This window comes from Vigna unguiculata, chromosome 1 (assembly GCF_004118075.2).
Source record: "Vigna unguiculata cultivar IT97K-499-35 chromosome 1, ASM411807v1, whole genome shotgun sequence".
Lineage (NCBI taxonomy): Eukaryota > Viridiplantae > Streptophyta > Magnoliopsida > Fabales > Fabaceae > Vigna > Vigna unguiculata.
In genome coordinates, this window is record NC_040279.1 from 17334141 (window position 1) to 17354719 (window position 20579).

The following is a 20579-nucleotide window of genomic DNA, read 5'->3' on the forward strand; positions in this document are numbered from 1 at the left end:
TATTTTGGTCCTACCAAGGTTTGAACCCACAACCATGCCAATGTCAAATCAATGTTAAACCATCAAGCTAATTCATGTTTCTTGCTAACTAATATAATTCAATAATTTTATTATCATTCAACATGTTCAATCATATTATTAAAAACAACAATAATTAAACAACACCCAATTGGCCTATATAAGACTTGAACCCAAGTTCTCTCACACAATCAAGTACTCTCAACCACTTGAGCTAGTACTTTTCCACGTCACCTTCATCAACATTTAATGCCATAAAGGCCTCCACTACCCGTATTAATTAATTAATTAATTATTTAATTAATTAATTTCACGGGTCTTACACTTATATCGTTGACTCATATGATATGTGGCATGCTAGATTAGGACATGTGAATTCCTCGTATGTTATGAAATTGCAACGACTAGAATTAATTAATATGCATGATAAGCAAAGTGGTAAATGTGATGTATGTGTAGAATCCAAAATAACTAAGAAAACATGTTATCCTGTAGAACGTCAAACAAAATTGTTAGGGTTAATTCATACTGATCTAGCTGATTTAAAACAAACCATGTCTAGAGGTGGTATAAATTATTTTGTAACCTTTATAGATGATTATTCTAGATACACCAAAGTGTACTTAATCAAACGTAAGGATGAAGCCTTTGATGTGAAGCAGAAGTAGAAAATCAATTGAATAAGAAAATTAAGAGGATTAGATCAGATAGAGGTGGTGAATATGTGTTGTTTAATGACTTTTGTGTGAAAGAAAGTATTATCCATGAAGTAACCCCACCATATCTACCTGAGTCTAATGAAGTAGCTGAGAGGAAAAATAGAACTCTTAAGGAAATGATGAATGCCATGCTTATTAGTTCTAGTGCACCTGATAACCTTTGGGGAGAAACCCTTCTTACTGCATGTTTTTTTACAAAATAGGATACCTCATAAGAAAACGGGTAAAACTCCCTATGAGTTATAGAGAGGCTATCAACCTAATCTTAAATATCTAAGAGTGTGGGGGTGCCTAGCTAAAGTAATGTTACCTGATCCTAAGAAAAGGAAAATAGGCTCCAAAACCTCTAATTGTATGTTCTTGGGTTATGCTGAACATAGTTTTGCCTATAGGTTTCTTGTTCTTAAAAGTGATGTGATTGAACATAATACTATTGTGGAGACAAAAAATGTTGAATTTTTTGAACATAGATTTCCTTTAAAGGTTAGTGATAGAGTTAAACAACCTATAGATAATAATAGTGATGCCATGTGTGAGGGTTTGAAAAGAAGTAAAAGATAGAGGAAGGAAACTTCCTTTGGAGATGACTTTTATATCTATCTAGTTGAAAATGATCCAACAAGTTTTTTAGAGGCTACTAGTACTCCTGATGCAAAACAGTGGGATAAGGCTATTAGGACTGAAATTGAATCAATTGAGAAAAATAATACTTGGACCTTAGTAGATTTGCCAAAAGGAGAAAAACCCATTGGTTGTAAGTGGATCTTTAAGAAAAAGTATCACCCTGATGGATCCATAGATAAATATAAGGCAAGGTTAGTAGCAAAAGTTTTTACTCAGAAACCCAACATAGATTATTTTGATACCTTTGCCCCTGTGACTAGGATTTCCTCTATTCGAGTTTTGTTAGCTCTAGCGACTACTCATAAGCTAGTGATACATCAGATGGATGTTAAGACTGCTTTTCTGAATGGTGAATTAGAGGAGGAAATTTATATGACTCAACCTGAAGGGTGTGTTGTCCCTGGTCAAGAAAATAAGGTATGCAAACTTTTAAAATCTTTGTATGGGTTAAAACAAGCACCAAAACAGTGGCATGAAAAACTAGATAATGTGTTACTTTGTGATGGGTTTTCACCTAATGATGTTGATAAATGTGTGTACTTTAAATCTAAAAATGGTGAATGTGTCATTATATGTTTGTATGTGGATGACATGTTAATTTTTGGTACATGCATTGATATAGTCTCTAGAACTAAATTGTTTCTAGGATCTAAGTTTGAAATGAAAGACATGGGTGAAGCCAATGTGATTTTAGGTGTTAGAATCGTAAAGAAGGAAGATAGTATATTACTATCCCTGGAACAATACATTGAGAAACTTCTTAGGAAGTTTGGATATTATGACTTTAAACCAGTGAGTACCCTTTATGATGCTAACTCTAAATTAATGAAAAATAGAGGATAATATGTTTCTCAACCTCAGTATGCCCAGATAATTGGGAGCTTATTGCACTTAATGAGCTTTTCAAGACCTAATATTGCTTATGTAGTAGGTAGACTGAGTAGATACACTCAATTTCCTAATCAAGAGTATTGGGATGAACTTGGAAGGCTTATGAGATACTTAAGAGGTTCGATGGATTATGCCATTGAATATAGTGGATTTCCTGTTGTACTAAAAGGGTACAATGATGCTAACTGGATCTCTGATTCAGATGAGACAAAATTCACTAGTAGTTATGTATTCACACTTGGGGGTGGTGCGATTACATGGAGATCAGCTAGGAAAACAATTATTGCAAGATCAACAATGGAATCTGAGTTTGTTGCTCTCGAAATGGCTGATAGTGAGGCTGAGTGGTTGAAAAACTTTTTAGCAAACATTCCTCTAGGAATGAAACCAACCCCATTTGTATCTATACATTGTGATTGCGAATCGGCAATAACTATAGCTAAAAACAAAAACTATAATGGAAAGAATAGACATATACAATTGAGACATAATCTAGTTAAACAGTTGCTAAAGAGTGGAACTATTTCCATTGATTATGTGAAGTCAGAACAGAATCTAGTAGATCCCCTGACAAAACCCCTAGGAAGAAATATGATTTTAGAAACATCGAGGGGAATGGGACTTAAGCCACTTGCAAACAAACAAGTAATGGTAACCCAACCTTTGTGATTGGAGATCCCATGAATAAGGTTCATATGGGTAAAACAAGTCACTTGTTAGTTTTGATAACACTAAATTTATTTTAAATCAATTATGTCCATTCCTATGGTATGCGTGAAAGTGCTAAAGGCTGCATTATTGAGAGGTTAAACTTTGTAAAATTAAAATGCTATGTGGTGTAAGAATTTTAGTTTAAACAAAGTTTTAGTGATTTTCATGTCCCTTACGAGTGGTGTATGATTTGCAGCATACACTTGATGAAATTACCTATATGAGTGTCAAGTGGGGCCTCTTGTATGAGATCTTGGCATGATCTCTAGAGCACTCATGAATACCGGGCACGCGCATGGCCTAGTAAGTGCAACACATCATTAACAACAAGGATTGTCGGGGTGTATTGTGATTGATAAACCACTAACACACATCAAGTGTATTTGGTTCATATAGCTTGCTATACCAACTACACTGTTTGTTAAGTTTATCTGTCTAGGACTGGTTCATATAGCTTGCTATACCAGCTACGACGCATTACATCTTATATGAGACCCAATTTTTTTTTCTCTTCTTTCTTTTTCCTTATCTTTTGCAATATGTGGGGGATTGTTATAATACTAGTGGTTATTGCAAAAGTTTTGAACGTTGCCTCCAACATTTAATTTTTCCACTGCAGTAGTTTTGCTTGTGGTGCAAAGATTCTTCAGTTTTGATTCCATAATTCTTGCAATGATTATGATTCATGGCTACCCATATACGTTGCAAATCTGCTTTTGAACGTTAGGTGAGGAATATGGGATTTCAGCCCATTCCATTCACTCCTTAACACCTATAAATAAGTGGCTTTGGTGCTCTCCAAAACACACTATCTCTCATTCTTCTCCTTTATTCTTCAAGCTCTCTTCTCTCTCATATTTATTTCTTCTACTATCTGGGTTAAATACTCTTTAAAGAGTACTTTCTTGCTAGTTTTGAGATCCTCGGAAGATCCGAGAAGTTCTTGTTGTATCCTGGGGGGCTTGCGCAACACACCGCGAATAAGTCCTTAAGAGTAGTGATTTTACACGCCTCAAGAAGTACCATTTTGCTTGTGATTTGTCAGTTAGTTACAACAATTCTTTCCTTCCACCTTTCATATTCACCTTTTATTCTTTCTTCTTCACCCAATTTTCAAAAAGAAAACTCAATTATGCTCAGATTTATCTCGTGGTCATAACTCTCATTCTACTAATCCAAAATTAGTTATTCTTAATCCTAAACTAAAGTTCAGAACGTGAACTTTCACATCATTTTGAAATCACCTCAATTGGAGTTTTATACCACGAGATATCGACGATTCTAAATTACTATCCAAACTGAAATTTCAGTCACTTTCATGTTTACCTTTTCACTAATTTTCCAAGTTTCCTACAAGGTTCTAACCCTAAAGATCCTAAGTCAACCCTTGTGCAAATGGGGTTCACATCATTTGTGCACTGAAGTTGTGTTCTCAGTGTTTTTCTTCTTCTATTCCTTGTTGTTAGCCTCTATCTTCCTTCTTAGCTTAGTGTTCTCTTGCCTTAAAGCATCCATCTCTTTAACACTTTTCTTCTTGAACTCTACAAACTTTTGTTGCCTTTTCATCTATACTTAGTGGCTATGTAAGTTGAGGAAGGTTCTAGTCCTACTACCTTTGCTCCAACCATCTTTCTCTTACTAGACACCATATAACGTTTTTGTTCACAAAATATATGTTGGCCCCAACGGTGGGCACAAAAACTGTTCTTGTTTGTAGAACCAACTATACTCTGTAAAGATATTCACTAGTCATAATCATTACGTACTCTAATCTCCAAACTTTCACAAGTCAGTAACTCCTTAAATATTGTCCTTTCCAAGCCATAACGAGATTGTGCCTTCAGAAAACACTCTAACGTTCAAGTCAGCCAAGTGTAAATACTATACGTGATTAATTTACCTTGCATTATACTATTTATACTACAATTATAAAATTTTACCTAGATGGACGATTTGGTCCATGTGATCTATCTTGATTAATTTTACTAATTTGCTTTAGCTTAATTATGCCCCAACATTCATTAATGATATTATGAATATGATCTTGTCCGGACAGAAATGGTTTGGTCCTAACCGTCTATTAGTGAGTACATCCCAACCTAGATTATGGAGATGTATTTGTACGGTATACTCAGTAATAAATATTATTTACCTGCATTTCGTAAAGTTAGGTTTTTTATTTTGCTTTTCTTTGCCATGAATTTGGTGTGGTGTTTCATAACTAGTATTCTTTTAGTGCTTATATATATGTGAGAAACGAAACCTGCATCCCTATTTCATCTCAATAATAGTAAAATAATTAAAAACATCTATGCATGTAAATTTACGTATGATAAAACTGTGTAGCTTATTAAATAATAAGAGAAGTCAATGGAAGATACTTGTGAATGGTGTTGTGACACATATCAAGTGTTGTTTTGTACACGGGTGGCTGCTGGGTACCCAAGCAAACCAAAAGGTAAAGGGAAAAGGATGTGATGGTGGGACCCTCCATGCACTTTCTCGTGCAAATCCTGCTCACTTGCTCTGTAAACTCTTTATCTCTATCTCCCTAATTGCATGCAAACAAATTCATTTATCAAATGCTTCATTATTCAAGTCACATGACTTCTCTCTTACCCAGCTCCACCAATATCAAGTTAATATCTATATAATAATGGCAGCGATAACAGTTCAAACAGGAGGAGATTATAACATCTCAACATTAAACAATAATTTAAATGTTGTAAATGTTAACTCAAACTTTTCAACAACTATATTTTAATAAACATCCCATTTAAATATAATTTGACGTATCCTAATCTCGTCACCTAATCATCATTAGCTACTCTTTCAACAGTAAATATTTTAGACATGTGAATAATCCATGAATATTAAAATTACTTTCTTCCTGTAAGCAGATTATGTGAAGTGTTAACGATGATATTTTATATGTTTAAATCTAAGAATATTTTTATTTTATTTACGTTTCTTAGTTTCATGTGTGGCATTATCATTTATGTAGACGTGTCCATCGAGACTCTTCCAAGAGCTTCTTTTGATTGTAAAAATAAGGAAAAATTTGGAATTAATGAACAGTGGTGGAGGGTGTAATCTAGAGTGCCAATAAGGATAGAAAAGCTTTTTACTTTTTAACACTTGCACCAATTCGCTCCAAACCCAATCTATCTCCTCATCTCTTCCAAAAACGAAATCCAGATAACAATAGAATCCACCGCGGGGGCCAATAAGAAGGCTCCACGTGTCAACGGGAAACACGTCACATCATCCCTTCATTCGTCCCTGTCCCACCTATGGAAAAAGTCCTTACCTTTTCGCTCACTTTTTCTTGCCTTCCCAAGAGTGAGAAACCGAAACTCCAACGGAGAAAGAGAGAGCGTTGAGTGAGTGTTTGTGTTTTGGTGTGTGCGCATTCATTCAGTGATGTGCAACAAGAACAGTCCTTCTTCTCCAGACATTCAAACAACCTCTATTATGAAGAGGACACGGAAACCCACGAAGCGTTATCACTCATCTTCCTCCTCCTCTTCGTCTTCTTCGTCGCTTAAGCCGCACCGCCGCGGGAACCGGACCAAGACGCGGAGGCCCAAGTTCCTTAGCCTGCGTCTTCAGCTATCGGAGCCCAAGAACATGGACTCCCAGCCCAAGCCCAAGGCCCTGCAGCAGCCGCAGCTCAACCTCTTCCCTCTGCATCCGGAGCACCATGACATGCAGGAGGAGCAGAACGTGGCTCTGCTCTTCAGCGCGGAGGGCGGGGCAACGCTGACGGGGCTACTAGAGGAGGATTCGATGTCGCCGTCCTCGGCAACTACAGAGGGATCGCTGTCGGCGCTGACGTGTCCGGCGGAGGACGCGGGGAATTGGCTGGTGAGGAAGGCGATGCGGCGGAGGGAGAGCGAGGAGGGGAGCGAGGAACGGTGGGTGTGCTATTCGGAGGTGGTGGAGGAGAAGAAGGAGACGATGGAGGAAGTGACGAGTTATTGCATGATGGGGACAACGACAACGACAACGTCGTTTGGATTGTTGTCCTTGAAGCTGGATCACCAGGGGATATTGAATGCTTGGTCTGATAAAGGTTCCCTATACGTCGCGGGGGAGGGAGGCCCACACACTGTCCCTGACTTCCTCAATGGTTTCCTCCTTCATAATGCGTTCCTTCCCCATGTAATTTTCTCTCCACTCTCAAATATTCTATGGCTTAATAATTATCTTTTGTCTATGTAAAATTCCCATTTATTGATTGATTTTTGTCTTCACTTTTAAAACCCTTACTTCTCATTTTTTTTTTCTTCTTTTTCTTTTTTAAAGACAAGTGGTATCAACAGTTTTTCAGAATCATGACATAGATTTGAAAGAACTTTTTATTCAAATCTAAAAGGCGTATATATATATTTTTTATTTATTAATGTGTTCTGATTTGATTTTAAGTATTTTATTTTTCAATTTCTTATTAGACATTGAACATCTTAGATGCGGAAGACATGGGTTTCGAGTTGGGACTCTTATTAGATGGATGCCATTGGTGATATTTTTTACTTTCTTTAGAATTAATTTGTGCTTTGCAATTTCATTAAACTTAAATTTGGGTGAATTCATTCAAATTTAAGACTCTTGTGTACAAAAAAATGTTGGACTCCTGCAAATTTGGGCAGTTGATAGTTAACGGAACAAAAGGCGGAAGTTTCAATTTTTGGGATTCAAAAAAACTATGAGCCCCATTTTTAGTTTATGTTAATGTTTTATCAAAAGTTGGAAAATGGGTAATGTTAGGTTAGATCGGGAGATATAGAGAAATAATGTTAGAAATATAATACATATGTAGCGCTGTTTATAGTTTGAGACATCATTGACTGAAATAAAAATAAAAAAAAGAGGCTTCTTTATGTATGTGACTGATTTGTTTGTAAGATGTGGTGGCCGAGTCTGAAGAGTTAGCTTCTTTATTTATTTGATTGTTAGATTGTGCCTTAGTTAAATTCTGTAGTGATCGAGGAATCGATTTGTATTGGTACCTTTTTTGGGTAAAGTTTTTGGTAAAGGGGTGTAAACTAGGCACTAGAGAAATTGTTGTAGTAATTAAATTGATGAGTTGGTTTTTGAACAGGTTGCATGGGATGGTTGGGGGAATGGTGTGGTTGGGAACACATGGAATGTAACTGAAGATTGTGGGGCTATGAAGACGAATGTGAAGGAAGAAAATGGTTGGAAGTTGGGGCAGAGAGAGGCAAGTGTTCAAAGATATAAGGAGAAGAGACAAAGCAGACTCTTCGCTAAGAAAATCCGTTATGAGGTTCGCAAACTCAATGCTGAAAAACGACCCAGGATGAAGGTACTATTCCCTTCTCTCATTTTTACTGTTGATTGTTTCTGTTCAATTGCGATGCCACTTCATGATGCACGCAATGTAAGAAACTTGTTAATCCTAAACTCTTGTAAAATGGATTTCTTTTGGGTACATTTTGCAGGGACGATTTGTGAAGAGGGAATGAGAAGTGCGGAAGGTTTGGGACGGTTGGTAATAAGAGTGTTGTGATATTACAGCGTTGGAAGAATTTTTCATGTCTGGGATGGTTCCTTGGTGAAAATGTTGTAGATAAGTTTATGCAATGTAAAATCCCAGTGGTACAAATATGAAAATGTATATTCAACTTGGGTACTGGCGCAACATGTAAGGGACAGTTTCTAGACCTTTGATTGAAGGAGTTTGAGAAAGTGTTACGAAATGTTTGATATCAATCTAAGGCTTTAGAAACAGTCAAGCATGTTGTACAAGTACAACAACAAAAAGTGTATAGCTTGCTCTCAAGACTCCAACGTAGTCACACAAAATTAAATATTTGGAACATCAGACTAAAATACTGTGGTACTGGAAACTGAACCATAGTCACACCAAGGGTAGGCTCTAGGTGAAAGTATATGATGTGTGATTCAACCCTTATATTTTGACATTTAATCAAATAAAATAATCAACATTAATGAGTATCTCTTTTTGAGGGTTTTGTATTACTTTCCGAGATATTAGAAGACCTATTTAAAATATTTTAAAATATTTTCAAGATATTTTTAAATAATGTCCGTAATATATTAATTGATTATTATATTTTATTACATCTGCAAGAAATTTAGAGATAATATCTTATAATATAATAATTCAATATCTAATATATTCAGGATATAAATAGTATTTCGTGATAGAGTAATGGATTATGTTCATAACATAACTTCTTTAATATACAAATACATTTTTATTCATGAGAATAAAAACTTGTAAATATAAGGAGTAAACACTCGATTCATATATTTAGTATATACTCAATATTTCTCATTTTTCCTATACCATGAGTGTTAATCATGGATGAGAATGATGTTACTTTTTTTTTTTCTTTTGGTTTTAAAAAAAAATTTCTGAACAAAATTTTAGTGAGGCATATTCTATAAATAGAATTTCCTCTATCAAATAATATTGTTACCCTTAGTCGTTTTATTGTCTTATATGTTATTTTATTCAAAATCTTTAAAATTGTTGTATGAATGTTAACTCTAGGAATAGAAAAAAAAAGAGCAATTGAACAATACTGAATAATAATATATAAAGTGATTTGGTTCGAGATTGTTTGAAAACAAACACTAAGAACACATCACTTAGACATTATAGATAATATAAATGATAAAAAAGATACCATACATTTATTAAAAAAATAATGCAAATGATAAAAGTGGAATAATTGTTACTTCTTAGCCCTTTAGCACATGGGAAATGAAAATACTCAGACTGTTCCTATTCGCTAAAGGTCATTACAAATTTGAATGGCGGTGATCAATTATTTTAGCAACTATCATTGCATAATAAATGCGATAGTTCTTTTGGAAGAATGTCATATGCAAACATTGCAAGCATGATTTACCCTATTCTATTGTCATTGGTAATGGTCGACAATTTATTAACAAAGGTTTAAAACAATTTTTCGAGCATCTTGGACAAAATATCAAGTCTCTTCGATAGAGCATCCACAAACCAACGGTCAAACTGAAGTAGCAAACAATGTTGTATTAAATTAGTTGAAGAAAAAATTTGACCAAGCCAAAGGCCTCTAGACTATTGCGATTCCAAGTATACTATCAAAATATCATTCCACTCCCCAATCATCGACAAAAGAAACACCTTCCCAACTCGTATATGGAGTAGATGCTATGATTCTTGTTAAGCTTGGAAAAGCCTCTAACAAAACAAAACTTTGAAGTTTATAATGATGAAAACGAACAAGTCGATCTAAACCTCCTAGATAAGGTATGAGAAGAAGCTTGGGCAAAGGAAGAAATTACAAAAAAGACCAAGAAACACAACATTGCAATCCATATGCCCAAGAACATGCCATTATAAAGGAGACTTAGTTTGACACGCATTTGATGAATCAAGATAACCATGGAGGCAAATTGGTCCAAATTGGGATGACCCTTATTGCATAGTGGATTCACTATAGAGTATAGCACAAGAACTTAAAAAACTCAGTGGCAAATTGTTGCAAAGAACATGGAATGACACATACTCAAAAACTGCTTCAATTAAGCTAAGATGATGACGCATAAGCTAGCTAATACGATTAAACTTAGATGGCAATTTATATGCAGACTACTTGAGCATTTACTAGTAACATATGTATTAAGCATGGATGGACACATGTTTGCTAACTACTTAAGTGTTTACCTATAACACATATTTACTAAGCTCAAATAGACATACATCCATAAACTACTTAATTGTTTACCCATAACATATATTTATTAAGCTCGAATGGGCACACATTCGCCGATTATTTAAGCCTTTGCCTATAACGCATATTTATTAAGCTCAAATGGACATACATTCCCTAGCCACTTGAGCATTTATCCTTAACACATATTTATTAAGCTTGGATGGACACACACACCCATCAACTACTCGAGCATTCATCCATAACATATTTATTAAGCTTAGATGGGCACACATTTGCTAGTTGCTTGAGCGTTTACTAATAACTCATTCACAAAGCTTTGATGGACACATCCATTAACTACTTTAGTGTTTACCCATAACACATATTTTAATTTTAGGAACCATTTAGGGGCTTAAATTTGGCCAAGTTTATGTTGAACGTGAAAAAAGATGGAAAGGGTATGAAGACGAAGGTTGGTCGAATTTGGCTAACAAAAAGGTCTTAATCTAATAATGTATCCTTTGTGTTTCCCAATTTCTACAATTTTTGTTGATCAAATTATCTTTCTTTTGATGAAATCTCCACAAATCATATCTATATAATTATGATATCTTTATGATATTATTTGTTGTTGAAGAGATTTGAAAATATGTGATAAGATTTAATCAGATTTGGGAAGATACTGAAGATATCTTCATATCTATATTGATATGATATCTTCATTTTCTTCATTTTTCACTTCTTATATGTCGTTTTTTCTTTTTCTTGCAGTGTTTGTCTTAATTTCTTACAGCTTAGTTAATCCATCAACTTAAACTTAGCTTCAAGTAATCAAAACACCTCAGAATATCTAAAGAATATTTATACAACTGAAATATTATTTTTAATTTGTTTTTATATCTCAAACTCTATATAGCTATCTTGAAATAAATTTTAAATAAAATAATATTTTAATGCACAAAAATCAAATAAGAAGCTAAGGTCAAAAGTTAATCGAGTGCTTAAATTTGCACTCATCATAAATATATTATTATGTATAAAAAAATTATGCATCTTACGATCTACTAGACAATACTCATTAGAGACATGTAGTGATAATAAAACTCTAAGCGAGATGTTGCAAATAAATTGCATTTGATAAAGTAATAATCAATTTTAGTTTATAAATAAGAAAGAAGAAAAAATGATGTTCTCACAAAATAAGAAGAGAATTAGAGAAATTTTTGTGTGCTTGATTGATCGAATAGATCTCACAAAAATAACTATTCTCATTCTTTGTTTGTCTTATCAAACAACCGGTAAAAATTAATATTTATATATTACTTTTCATTTCCTCACCTTTCTATTTTCTTCTGTTTCATTATGTGTAAAGAAAACATAGGGTAAAAGAAAAAATCTTGCTTTGGTTTTAAATTAATTCTCTTTAATGTAATATTGCTACTAATCTCTCTGCCAAGTATAGAGAGATCATCCATGTTGAGACTAAAAATTTAACGAAAACGTTATTTTGACACCACCACTTTAACTCACTTTTGACATTAGTACAAGTGTCAAACGATTAGCACTGCAGTTAATTTTTTTTTCTTTGTAAAAGTGTGTCACGTGTGGGTGGTTGGAGGAAATGTAAGAAGAGGATTTTTTTCACTGAACTGAAAAATGAACCCATGGGTTTGAGAGGGAAAAAAAAGTAAACATAAAAGTGTTGGTAATGCTTTATCAATATGCAAACACCATTTGAATGGTGTATCTCCAATCCTTGCACGGTGGCTGTCCAAGATCAACCCATTCATCTCGACAATGTACTTTGTATAACAAAAAGTACGCAGCCGAGCCTATCATACACCACAAACATAAATAATGTATAAACAAACGAATTCCCATTACTTGGTACATCAAACGCACAACAAACACCAATAGCAAATTCAACCAACCTTTTCATTAATTGCATTATTAACAGCCATGAATTCCAACACTTCAATTCACTAACTTCAAATATCACTGGCCAATGGAAATCAATTCGTATTTAGTGACACAAAATTTTAAGAACAAATAACCACATCAATTATAATAAGTTCACATATTCAATCAACACAACAACCAAATCAATAACCAAATCAACATATTCAAACATAGCCAATAACCAAATCAATAAGCAAAATCCCAAGAACTCTTAAAAAACAATGCATTTGGAGCTAAACCAAACGCACCTACACACAAACGAAACATCACACCAAACATCACTATAACACTTACAATGTACAAATATAACTTAAGTAACGAAATCAACCGTCCACTTAAAGTGCTTTGCACCCAACATTCCAAAAACATCAAACTATAACACCTTACATAAATCACAGTTCCTCAAGACCATATTTCACGATAAAAAACATGTCAAACAATCTTTGATTACAAACTTCTACATAGCTGCACTTTGAATTTTTTCAATCACTATCCCACAAATAAACCAAAATGAAAAAGAATAACATTATAAAAACATATCACACTAATGAGAACTTGATTGGAAACAGATGAACAAATTTGTGGCATTGGTGGAATCGTTGGTCGAGGTGGCCACAAAATTGTTTTAATCTTTAACCTCTGTACTCTAGGTTGGCCATTGCTAGCAAATTTGTATGCTTTCCCTTACAAAGCCCACACCTTTGAAAAACATCCATAACGGGTCAACAATGGAAGCATATACTACACACTACCAAACCACAAACAACCATGGACAAAAATAATACTCACCATACCAATGTCGTCCAACAACCACTTGCTGGAAATTATGTTACTCCACCTTCTTTTCCACCTTCTTTTCCCTGTGTATACGAAAGGCACCACTTTTACGAATTCCTCTCCACGATTCTCCTCTACAATGACGCAAACCAAAATAAAAAGCATACGGTTAACTCACTATAAAACCACAATCTCCTCCACAATAACAACGATCGGGAAATTGTTGACATATGCTTTGTCAACCAAAGACCACACCTTTACAAAGTAACTCACACAAACTAGAAATGGAAGGAAAACGATATCCACCGGCGAACTTCACTACACGCAAACGACGTTCGATTCTCCAGCGAACTTCGGTAGACGAAAACGATGAAAGTTCTCTGATGAAGGATTATCTTGTTCCTTTTTTTAAGATTATTGAATATGGTGTGAGTTGATTAAGAAAGCTAAGTGAAATCCCCACTGGACATTAAGATAGCAAGCTATCTAGATGTGAAGGTTCCTTTCACAAAGCTCAAGAGAAGAAGATGATGGATTGATTCAAAACAAAAAGGAAATGGAAAGCACATAAACCATAGAAAACCAAGAACAATTAAAGGAAGAAGAAAACATAAAATGGAAAGGAAAGAAATGGTAAAAATGTGAGAAGCACGCCACTACAAGGCTAGGCTAGAAGCCATGACAACCTTGAAGATGAGTGGATGTGTGCCGCCACTTGCTATGCAAGATAAGGCTTAAAAGTATTCACTCCCAAGGGAGGAAACTCTCACAAATGGTTGAGACACAAGAGTGTTTTTACTTCAAAATGTTCAACCCTTTTACATGTCTAGGAGCACCCCTTATATAGAAGAGTTTAGGGGCCTCTAAGCAAATAAAAGATACCTAAGGATGTCTCTACAAAAACCTAACCCTAGCTTCTAGAAACTAGGTCAAATAAGGTTACAAAAATGAGAGACAAAAGAGCTAACTATGGTGTGTGCAAGGCTAATTTCGTTCTAGCATAAAAGGAGACAAAGAATGTGTCTCATATGTCTCCAAAAAGTGGCCATAGTGTGCTAAAAACAAAGGAGACCAAAGGTACATAGGTACACTTGCTTTATGCCTTTTTCTTTATGCTTTATGCCTTTGCTTTACTCTCTCCTCCACATCATTTATGCTCCCCAATCACCATGTGCCACCTAGCATTGATTTCTTACTCCTAATTAACCTATAAAGCAAATAAACATAAATTAGCATGTTGGCTTAAGTCAAGTCAACTATAGTCAACAAGTCAAACCTAGTCAAAGGTCAACAAGTCAACTAAAGTTGATTCAACTAAGTCAACTTAGGGAATCAAAAATAACAAACACAAATGAAAGGGATGAAGGATTAGTGAACTTTCTTTCTAAACATGCTTAGTCTTCTTAAGCATGTTCCTCCATCCTTGGTTGGGGTCAATCCTTCATCATCCTTCCTCTCAGAGCATTGGATTTTACACACTTTTATGTTTATTGTTTTTTGCGTCTCAAATCCATGGATTCACTTTTCAGTTCAGTGAAAAAATCCTCTTATTACATTTCCTCCAACCACCCACATGTGACACACTTTTACAAAGAAAAAAAAATTAACTACAGTGCTAACCGTTTGACACGTGTACCGGTGTCAAAAGTGAGTTAAAGTGATGGTGTCAAAAAAATGTTTTCGAAAATTTAAAGCAGTTATTATTTATTTATTGCGGGTTAATTTCTACCTTGGGATTGTGGCGTAAAATATTCTGAACTGAGTTACAAGGAAAAACTGGAACAAAGCAAGGAAGCATACCATACCCACGGCCTTCAACACGTTTTCTACTTACCACCATGGTTAGAATACGGTTGTTTCTCTTTGTGTGAACATTGCCGCCTAATAAAGTCCAAACAAAGATGCCAAAGAGCTAAATCTAGTTCATCTACTTACCCCGATTACTTGCAGCATGGTCTTGGGGATCTTCTTATCATTGAATGTTTCGTCCACATCATTATTCCATGTATACTTTACCCATAGTACATACTTTACACCTTAAAATAGTACATACTATTGTAGGACAATTCCCTGATGTACATTACACTCATTTCAGAGACGGTGAGGTTTCTTTCATTGCCTAAAACACTAAAAAGGTTTAGATTCGACAGCTTTATGTTGTCTTGTCACTGCAGAGGTTATCACATATACTAAAGTGAAGACGAAGAGACAAAAGAAGCTTAAGCCTTTAAAGCTTCCTTCCTCGCTAGCGTCTCAAGAACTAAATTACGGGGAAAGAAAGGAAGTTGATTCCGGCGCGGTTATTCCTTTCGATGTGTTATTATATGTAGGCTTATAACATTGCACTTCAAAACGCAATACCAAAGCCTTATTATATCTTCTTCGCCTCAAAACTAGAGTTTTTCATCTGCATTTTGTTTTGCGTAGCCACAATGAATAGCATTGGCAAGTTGGGTGCTATGCAACAATTTGTAAAAGGTGGAAGAATGATGCCTGCAGCTGCAATATCTGATGACAGCGTTTTGGTGAAGAAAATAGTGACCGAGCATAACCCTGAGGGGATTGAATATGATGTCAGGCCCCTTCTTCAAATAGTTGAGGATGTTCTAATACGTTCTACCTTGAGTTCTGAAGGTGTTACAACGGTATGATGCTAATAAAATAAAAGTCGATTATCTAGCTGCCAAGCAAAGTTTTAAGGCACTGAATTCAATTATGTTTTTAGCTTTTCAATTTTTGTTCCTCGGATTCAAAAAACAGTAATCATTTCATTGTCTCGTTGTTTAGGGACTGAAATGTATTTTAGAAATTTGAGTGTTATCATATATTTAATGCTTGGTTTCAGGGTGCCCTTGCTCGTGTTGATCATGTGGAAGACAGAAGCTACCATCCTGGCCAAACAAACACGCTAGAGGCTCTATCTGCTAAGATTGATAGGATTTCCTGTGAGGTGATAGAAAAATATCTTAAACATTATTATGTGCAATCACTGAAAAATGTTAATATGGCTATCACAAGACCTGATATTCTGTTCTTAATTTGTAAAACGGACTGCAGCATACTATGGAAACCTTATTTTCCTCATGTTTGACTCATGGCTGTCATAGACAGAAGAACATAGATGCATAATTTCCATCAAGGTTTAATTTTTCAGCCTCTGAAATTTGGGGTAAACCCGTTTCAGTCCTTCAGATTGAAAAGGGTTCATTCTAATCCCCCAAATTTAGTAAAATATGGTTTTAGTCTCTAAAAATTAAATTTTAAGTACAAAATAACAGTTTTACAGAACTTGTTTTACTCCCTCAATTTAATGTCCAGGACTAAAATCTTAACTTTTAAATTTTGAGCGAGCAAAAGTAACTTCCTGTAAATTTGGGGGAACCAAAATAAAAACCACTATATTTTGAGACATTGGCATAAGGAAGTCTTTCCATCAATGGAACAACTTAAAAATATCAAAACCAACATGAAATTTCAGATTTCCTACAAGACTCTGGGTGGTGTAGATGCACACTCCACAACAGTTGGAATATTTGACATGCTTACAATCTTCAAGTGGGATGTGAAAATAGTGCTGACATTAGCTGCTTTTGCTCTAACGTATGGTGAATTTTGGCTGCTGGCCCAAATTCATGACAAGAACCAGCTAGCCAAATCAATGGCAATTCTGAAGCAACTACCTAGTATCATGGAACATGCAAACTCTCTGAAACCACGGTTTGATACCCTTAATGATCTAGTTAGAATCATAGTTGAGGTGACCAAGTGTGTCATAGAGTTCCATGATCTGCCATCTCAATATATTACGCAAGACATAACAGCCTACACCACTGCCAACAACTATATCCCAGTTGCTTCCTACTGGACCATCAGAAGTATTGTGGCTTGCGCAGCTCAGATTACTAGCCTCACTACTCTTGGCTATGAGTATGTTTTCCAATCGTTTTCATGCTTCTTAGAACATCCATGTCAGCATTTTCAATTCTCTTTATAAATTAATCCTTGTGTCTTAGATTCATACCTATGAAAGGGTTTTGTTTAATATCACAGACACATACTAATATACCAAAATCACTGTTTCAGGATATTCACATCCACTGATGCTTGGGAGCTATCTACTTTGATTTTCAAGCTCAAAAACATAATTGACCATCTCAGGCAGCTGCTAAATAGTTGCCGCGAACATATTGGTAGGCCACTTATAATTCCTTGTCTCTATGTATCCATAAATAGAACTGAGATATCAATGGGGAGTGTAAATCCATTTTGGCTTATTTCCTACTTTCAGAATTTCGTATAGGAAATAGTGAACAATTGGTTTTACTGTTTTGTAAGTAAAATTTTCTAGATAGGAAGCTAGCTTAATATCATCATTGAATGTAGGGAAAAAGATGGATGCTGAAGCTTACCATATGCTGCGAGATTTGTTTTCAAAACCCCACACTGACAACATGAAGGTTCTGAAAGCTCTGATTTATGCACAGGATGATATTCTACCTCTATATGATGGTGTTACCAAGAAAAGGGTCTGATTTTCTAACACAGTAACTACCTACAATATGCATTAGTATTATGAGAAGCTGCGTTGGTGATGCTAATCTTTGAATAATGAATGGAAACAAACAGGTTAGCCTTGAGGCATTGAGAAGGAAGAATGTGCTGCTTCTATTTTCAGGCATGGAGATCTCCACGGACGAGCTTCTGATTCTTGAACAGATCTACAACGAATCGAAGGCTCATGCACCGAGAATGGAGAGTAGATATGAGTTGGTTTGGATCCCAATTGTTGATCCAAACTCGGAATGGACAGAGGCAAAGAAAAAACAGTTTGAGAGCCTGCAAGAAAACATGTCATGGTACTCGGTGTATCATCCGTCTTTGATAGGCAAGCCAGTTATCTGGTTCATCCAGAGCGAATGGAAGTACAAGAATAAGCCAATTCTCGTGGTTTTGGATCCACAAGGGAGAGTTTCTTGCCCCAATGCTATTCACATGATGTGGATTTGGGGAAGTGCTGCCTACCCTTTCACAAGTTCAAGAGAAGAAGCTCTATGGAAGGAAGAGACCTGGAGGCTTGAATTGCTAGTAGATGGCATTGATCAAGAAATTTTGAACTGGGTAAGCACATATTCTCACAATTTTTCTCCTTTTTGCCAGTCATCGATATTAACAAATGCCAATGTCCGATTGCACAGATAAAGGATGGAAAATACATTTTCTTGTTTGGGGGCGATGATCCTGAATGGGTAAGAAGATTTGTGAAGGAAGCCCGCAGGGTTGCAATGGCTACACAAATACCCTTAGAGATGGTGTATGTTGGGAAAAGCAACAAAAGGGAGCAAGTGCAGAAAATCATCGACATAATAATTCGTGATAAACTCAACACTCAATACTGGTCAGAGCAGAGTATGATATGGTTCTTCTGGACCCGTCTTCAGAGTATGCTCTTCTCCAAGCTTCAACTGAAGCAGAGCGATGATGACGACCATGTGATGCAGGAAATCAAGAAGCTTCTCAGCTATGACAAACAGGGTGGATGGATTGTTCTGGCAAGAGGGTCTCACATTGTGGTCAATGGGCATGCCACAACCGGGTTCCAAACCCTGGTGGAGTATGATGCTGTGTGGAAAGAACATGCTGACAGGGAAGGCTTTGAACCAGCTTTTAAGAATCACTATGACAAGGTTCATTCCGTTGTTAGTCCCTGCTGCAGATTTGAGTTCTCTCATTCAATGGGGAGAATCCCAGAGAGGCTCACGTGCCCTGAGTGTCGCCGCAACATGCACGTGCTCACCACCTTCCAGTGCTGCCATGATGAAAAAATTGATGAGGACTTTTTTGTCAGCACTGTAACTCCTCCCACCAATTGATCAATCATTCTTCACTCACTATTGCTGCCTGTGTTTCTCTGAAATTTCAACCACACCCGTGTGTTTGCTACATGTGTTTCTTCTTCTTATCACAGATTAATGTAATAAAGTGTGAGGGGTGAGGTTTGTCGGAAGTTTGTCGGAAGTTTGTTGTTACTGTGCTATTGCATTAAGAGAAGAGTATGCATAAAGTAAGTACTTTGGATGATCAATAAAGTTACAATTTCATTTAACTTTTCGTAATACAATCTTCATCATGTTTTTGTTTTTAGAGAATACTGTAAATAACAAATGATTCAGACAAAAAATATTGTTAATATTTTTATAGAAATTGAGAAAAAATGTTTTCAAAATTTTCTTACTTATTTCAGCGTAGTTTTGTTTTATTTTTAAAATATTTTTATTATTACAAATAAAAATAATGAAAATGTAATTAATGTGATTGACAAGTAGAACAAACAAGAAAACCATTATCATTAGATTTAGAAATCCAATCCAAATACAAACTAAAACCTTTACTTCTTTTTGAAGAAAATCTCTATCACTAATGGTTCTACCAACATGTGTACTCTCGTTAAAAATATGGAAAATTATTTTTTAACAAACTTTTGTTGACAAATTTGTGATAACGTATATGTGACAGGACTTTAATAGATGAAACAAAGGTTTGATGTGATTTGAAAAAAGAAGAAAAAACTTTATTATGTGTTAAAAAGCAAACTTTGTCAAAGTTTGTCAAACAAAGTTGGATTATTGTGATACTTTTCCTCCAGTTGCAAGGATGACTTCTTTTTGTTTTTTTTATAGTTATGGTTGCTCTTCAGCAATGACATCTTTATCAACTAGATGTTAAAAATACGTCCCTCAATGGATATTTGCAAGAAGAGATTTATATGGAACAACCTCATGGATTTGTTGTTCAGGTGGATTCTTCTGGGTTGGTATGTCATTTTCGCAAATGCTTATATGGTCTCAAACAGTCTCCCAGTGCTTGGTTTGGAAAATTCAACAATGTTGTTTAACAGTTTGGTATGACTTGGTGTCAAGCAAATCATTCAGTCTTTTATCGTCACTCGAGTGCTAGATGTATCTACTTGACAACATATGTTGATGACATTGTTCTTATAGGTAGTAAATACCATAACATTTCCCAAATGAAACAATATCTTTTTAATGAGTTTCAAACCAAACATCTTGGAAAACTTAGATACTTCTTGGGTATTGAGGTGACACAATCCAAAGATGGTATTATTATATCTCAAAGGAAATATGTGCTAGATATTTTAGAGGAAATTGGGTTGATGAATTCAAAATCT

General features: G+C 35.3%; 2 protein-coding genes across 2 annotated transcripts; both read left to right on the top strand.

Annotated features, from left to right (window-relative positions):
* The first annotated feature begins 6271 nt into the window (after positions 1–6271).
* LOC114176822 lies at positions 6272–8945 on the top strand. Its single transcript, XM_028062002.1, has 3 exons — positions 6272–7127; positions 8068–8292; positions 8429–8945. The coding sequence occupies exons 1-3, from the start codon at positions 6387–6389 to the stop codon at positions 8450–8452; spliced, it is 990 nt and encodes a 329-aa protein (XP_027917803.1). The 5' UTR covers positions 6272–6386; the 3' UTR covers positions 8453–8945.
* Positions 8946–15825: 6880 nt separating this feature from the next.
* Positions 15826–19496, top strand: LOC114178611 (protein SIEVE ELEMENT OCCLUSION B-like). Its single transcript, XM_028064996.1, has 7 exons — positions 15826–16038; positions 16239–16343; positions 16872–17320; positions 17477–17583; positions 17777–17919; positions 18020–18511; positions 18589–19496. Exons 1-7 carry the CDS (start codon positions 15826–15828, stop codon positions 19261–19263), a joined length of 2184 nt encoding a protein of 727 aa, XP_027920797.1. The 3' UTR covers positions 19264–19496.
* Positions 19497–20579: the final 1083 nt, after the last annotated feature.

Bases quoted from the DNA above. Each gene is read 5' to 3' on its own strand.
- LOC114178611 (XM_028064996.1), top strand. From the start codon at position 15,826: ATGAATAGCATTGGCAAGTTGGGTGCTATGCAACAATTTGTAAAAGGT. The intron at 16,344-16,871 runs GTGATAGAAAAA...ATGAAATTTCAG, and splicing joins TTGATAGGATTTCCTGTGAG to ATTTCCTACAAGACTCTGGG. The intron at 17,584-17,776 runs GTAGGCCACTTA...CATTGAATGTAG, and splicing joins TAGTTGCCGCGAACATATTG to GGAAAAAGATGGATGCTGAA.
- LOC114176822 (XM_028062002.1), top strand. From the start codon at position 6,387: ATGTGCAACAAGAACAGTCCTTCTTCTCCAGACATTCAAACAACCTCT. The intron at 7,128-8,067 runs GTAATTTTCTCT...GTTTTTGAACAG, and splicing joins ATAATGCGTTCCTTCCCCAT to GTTGCATGGGATGGTTGGGG. The intron at 8,293-8,428 runs GTACTATTCCCT...TACATTTTGCAG, and splicing joins AAAAACGACCCAGGATGAAG to GGACGATTTGTGAAGAGGGA.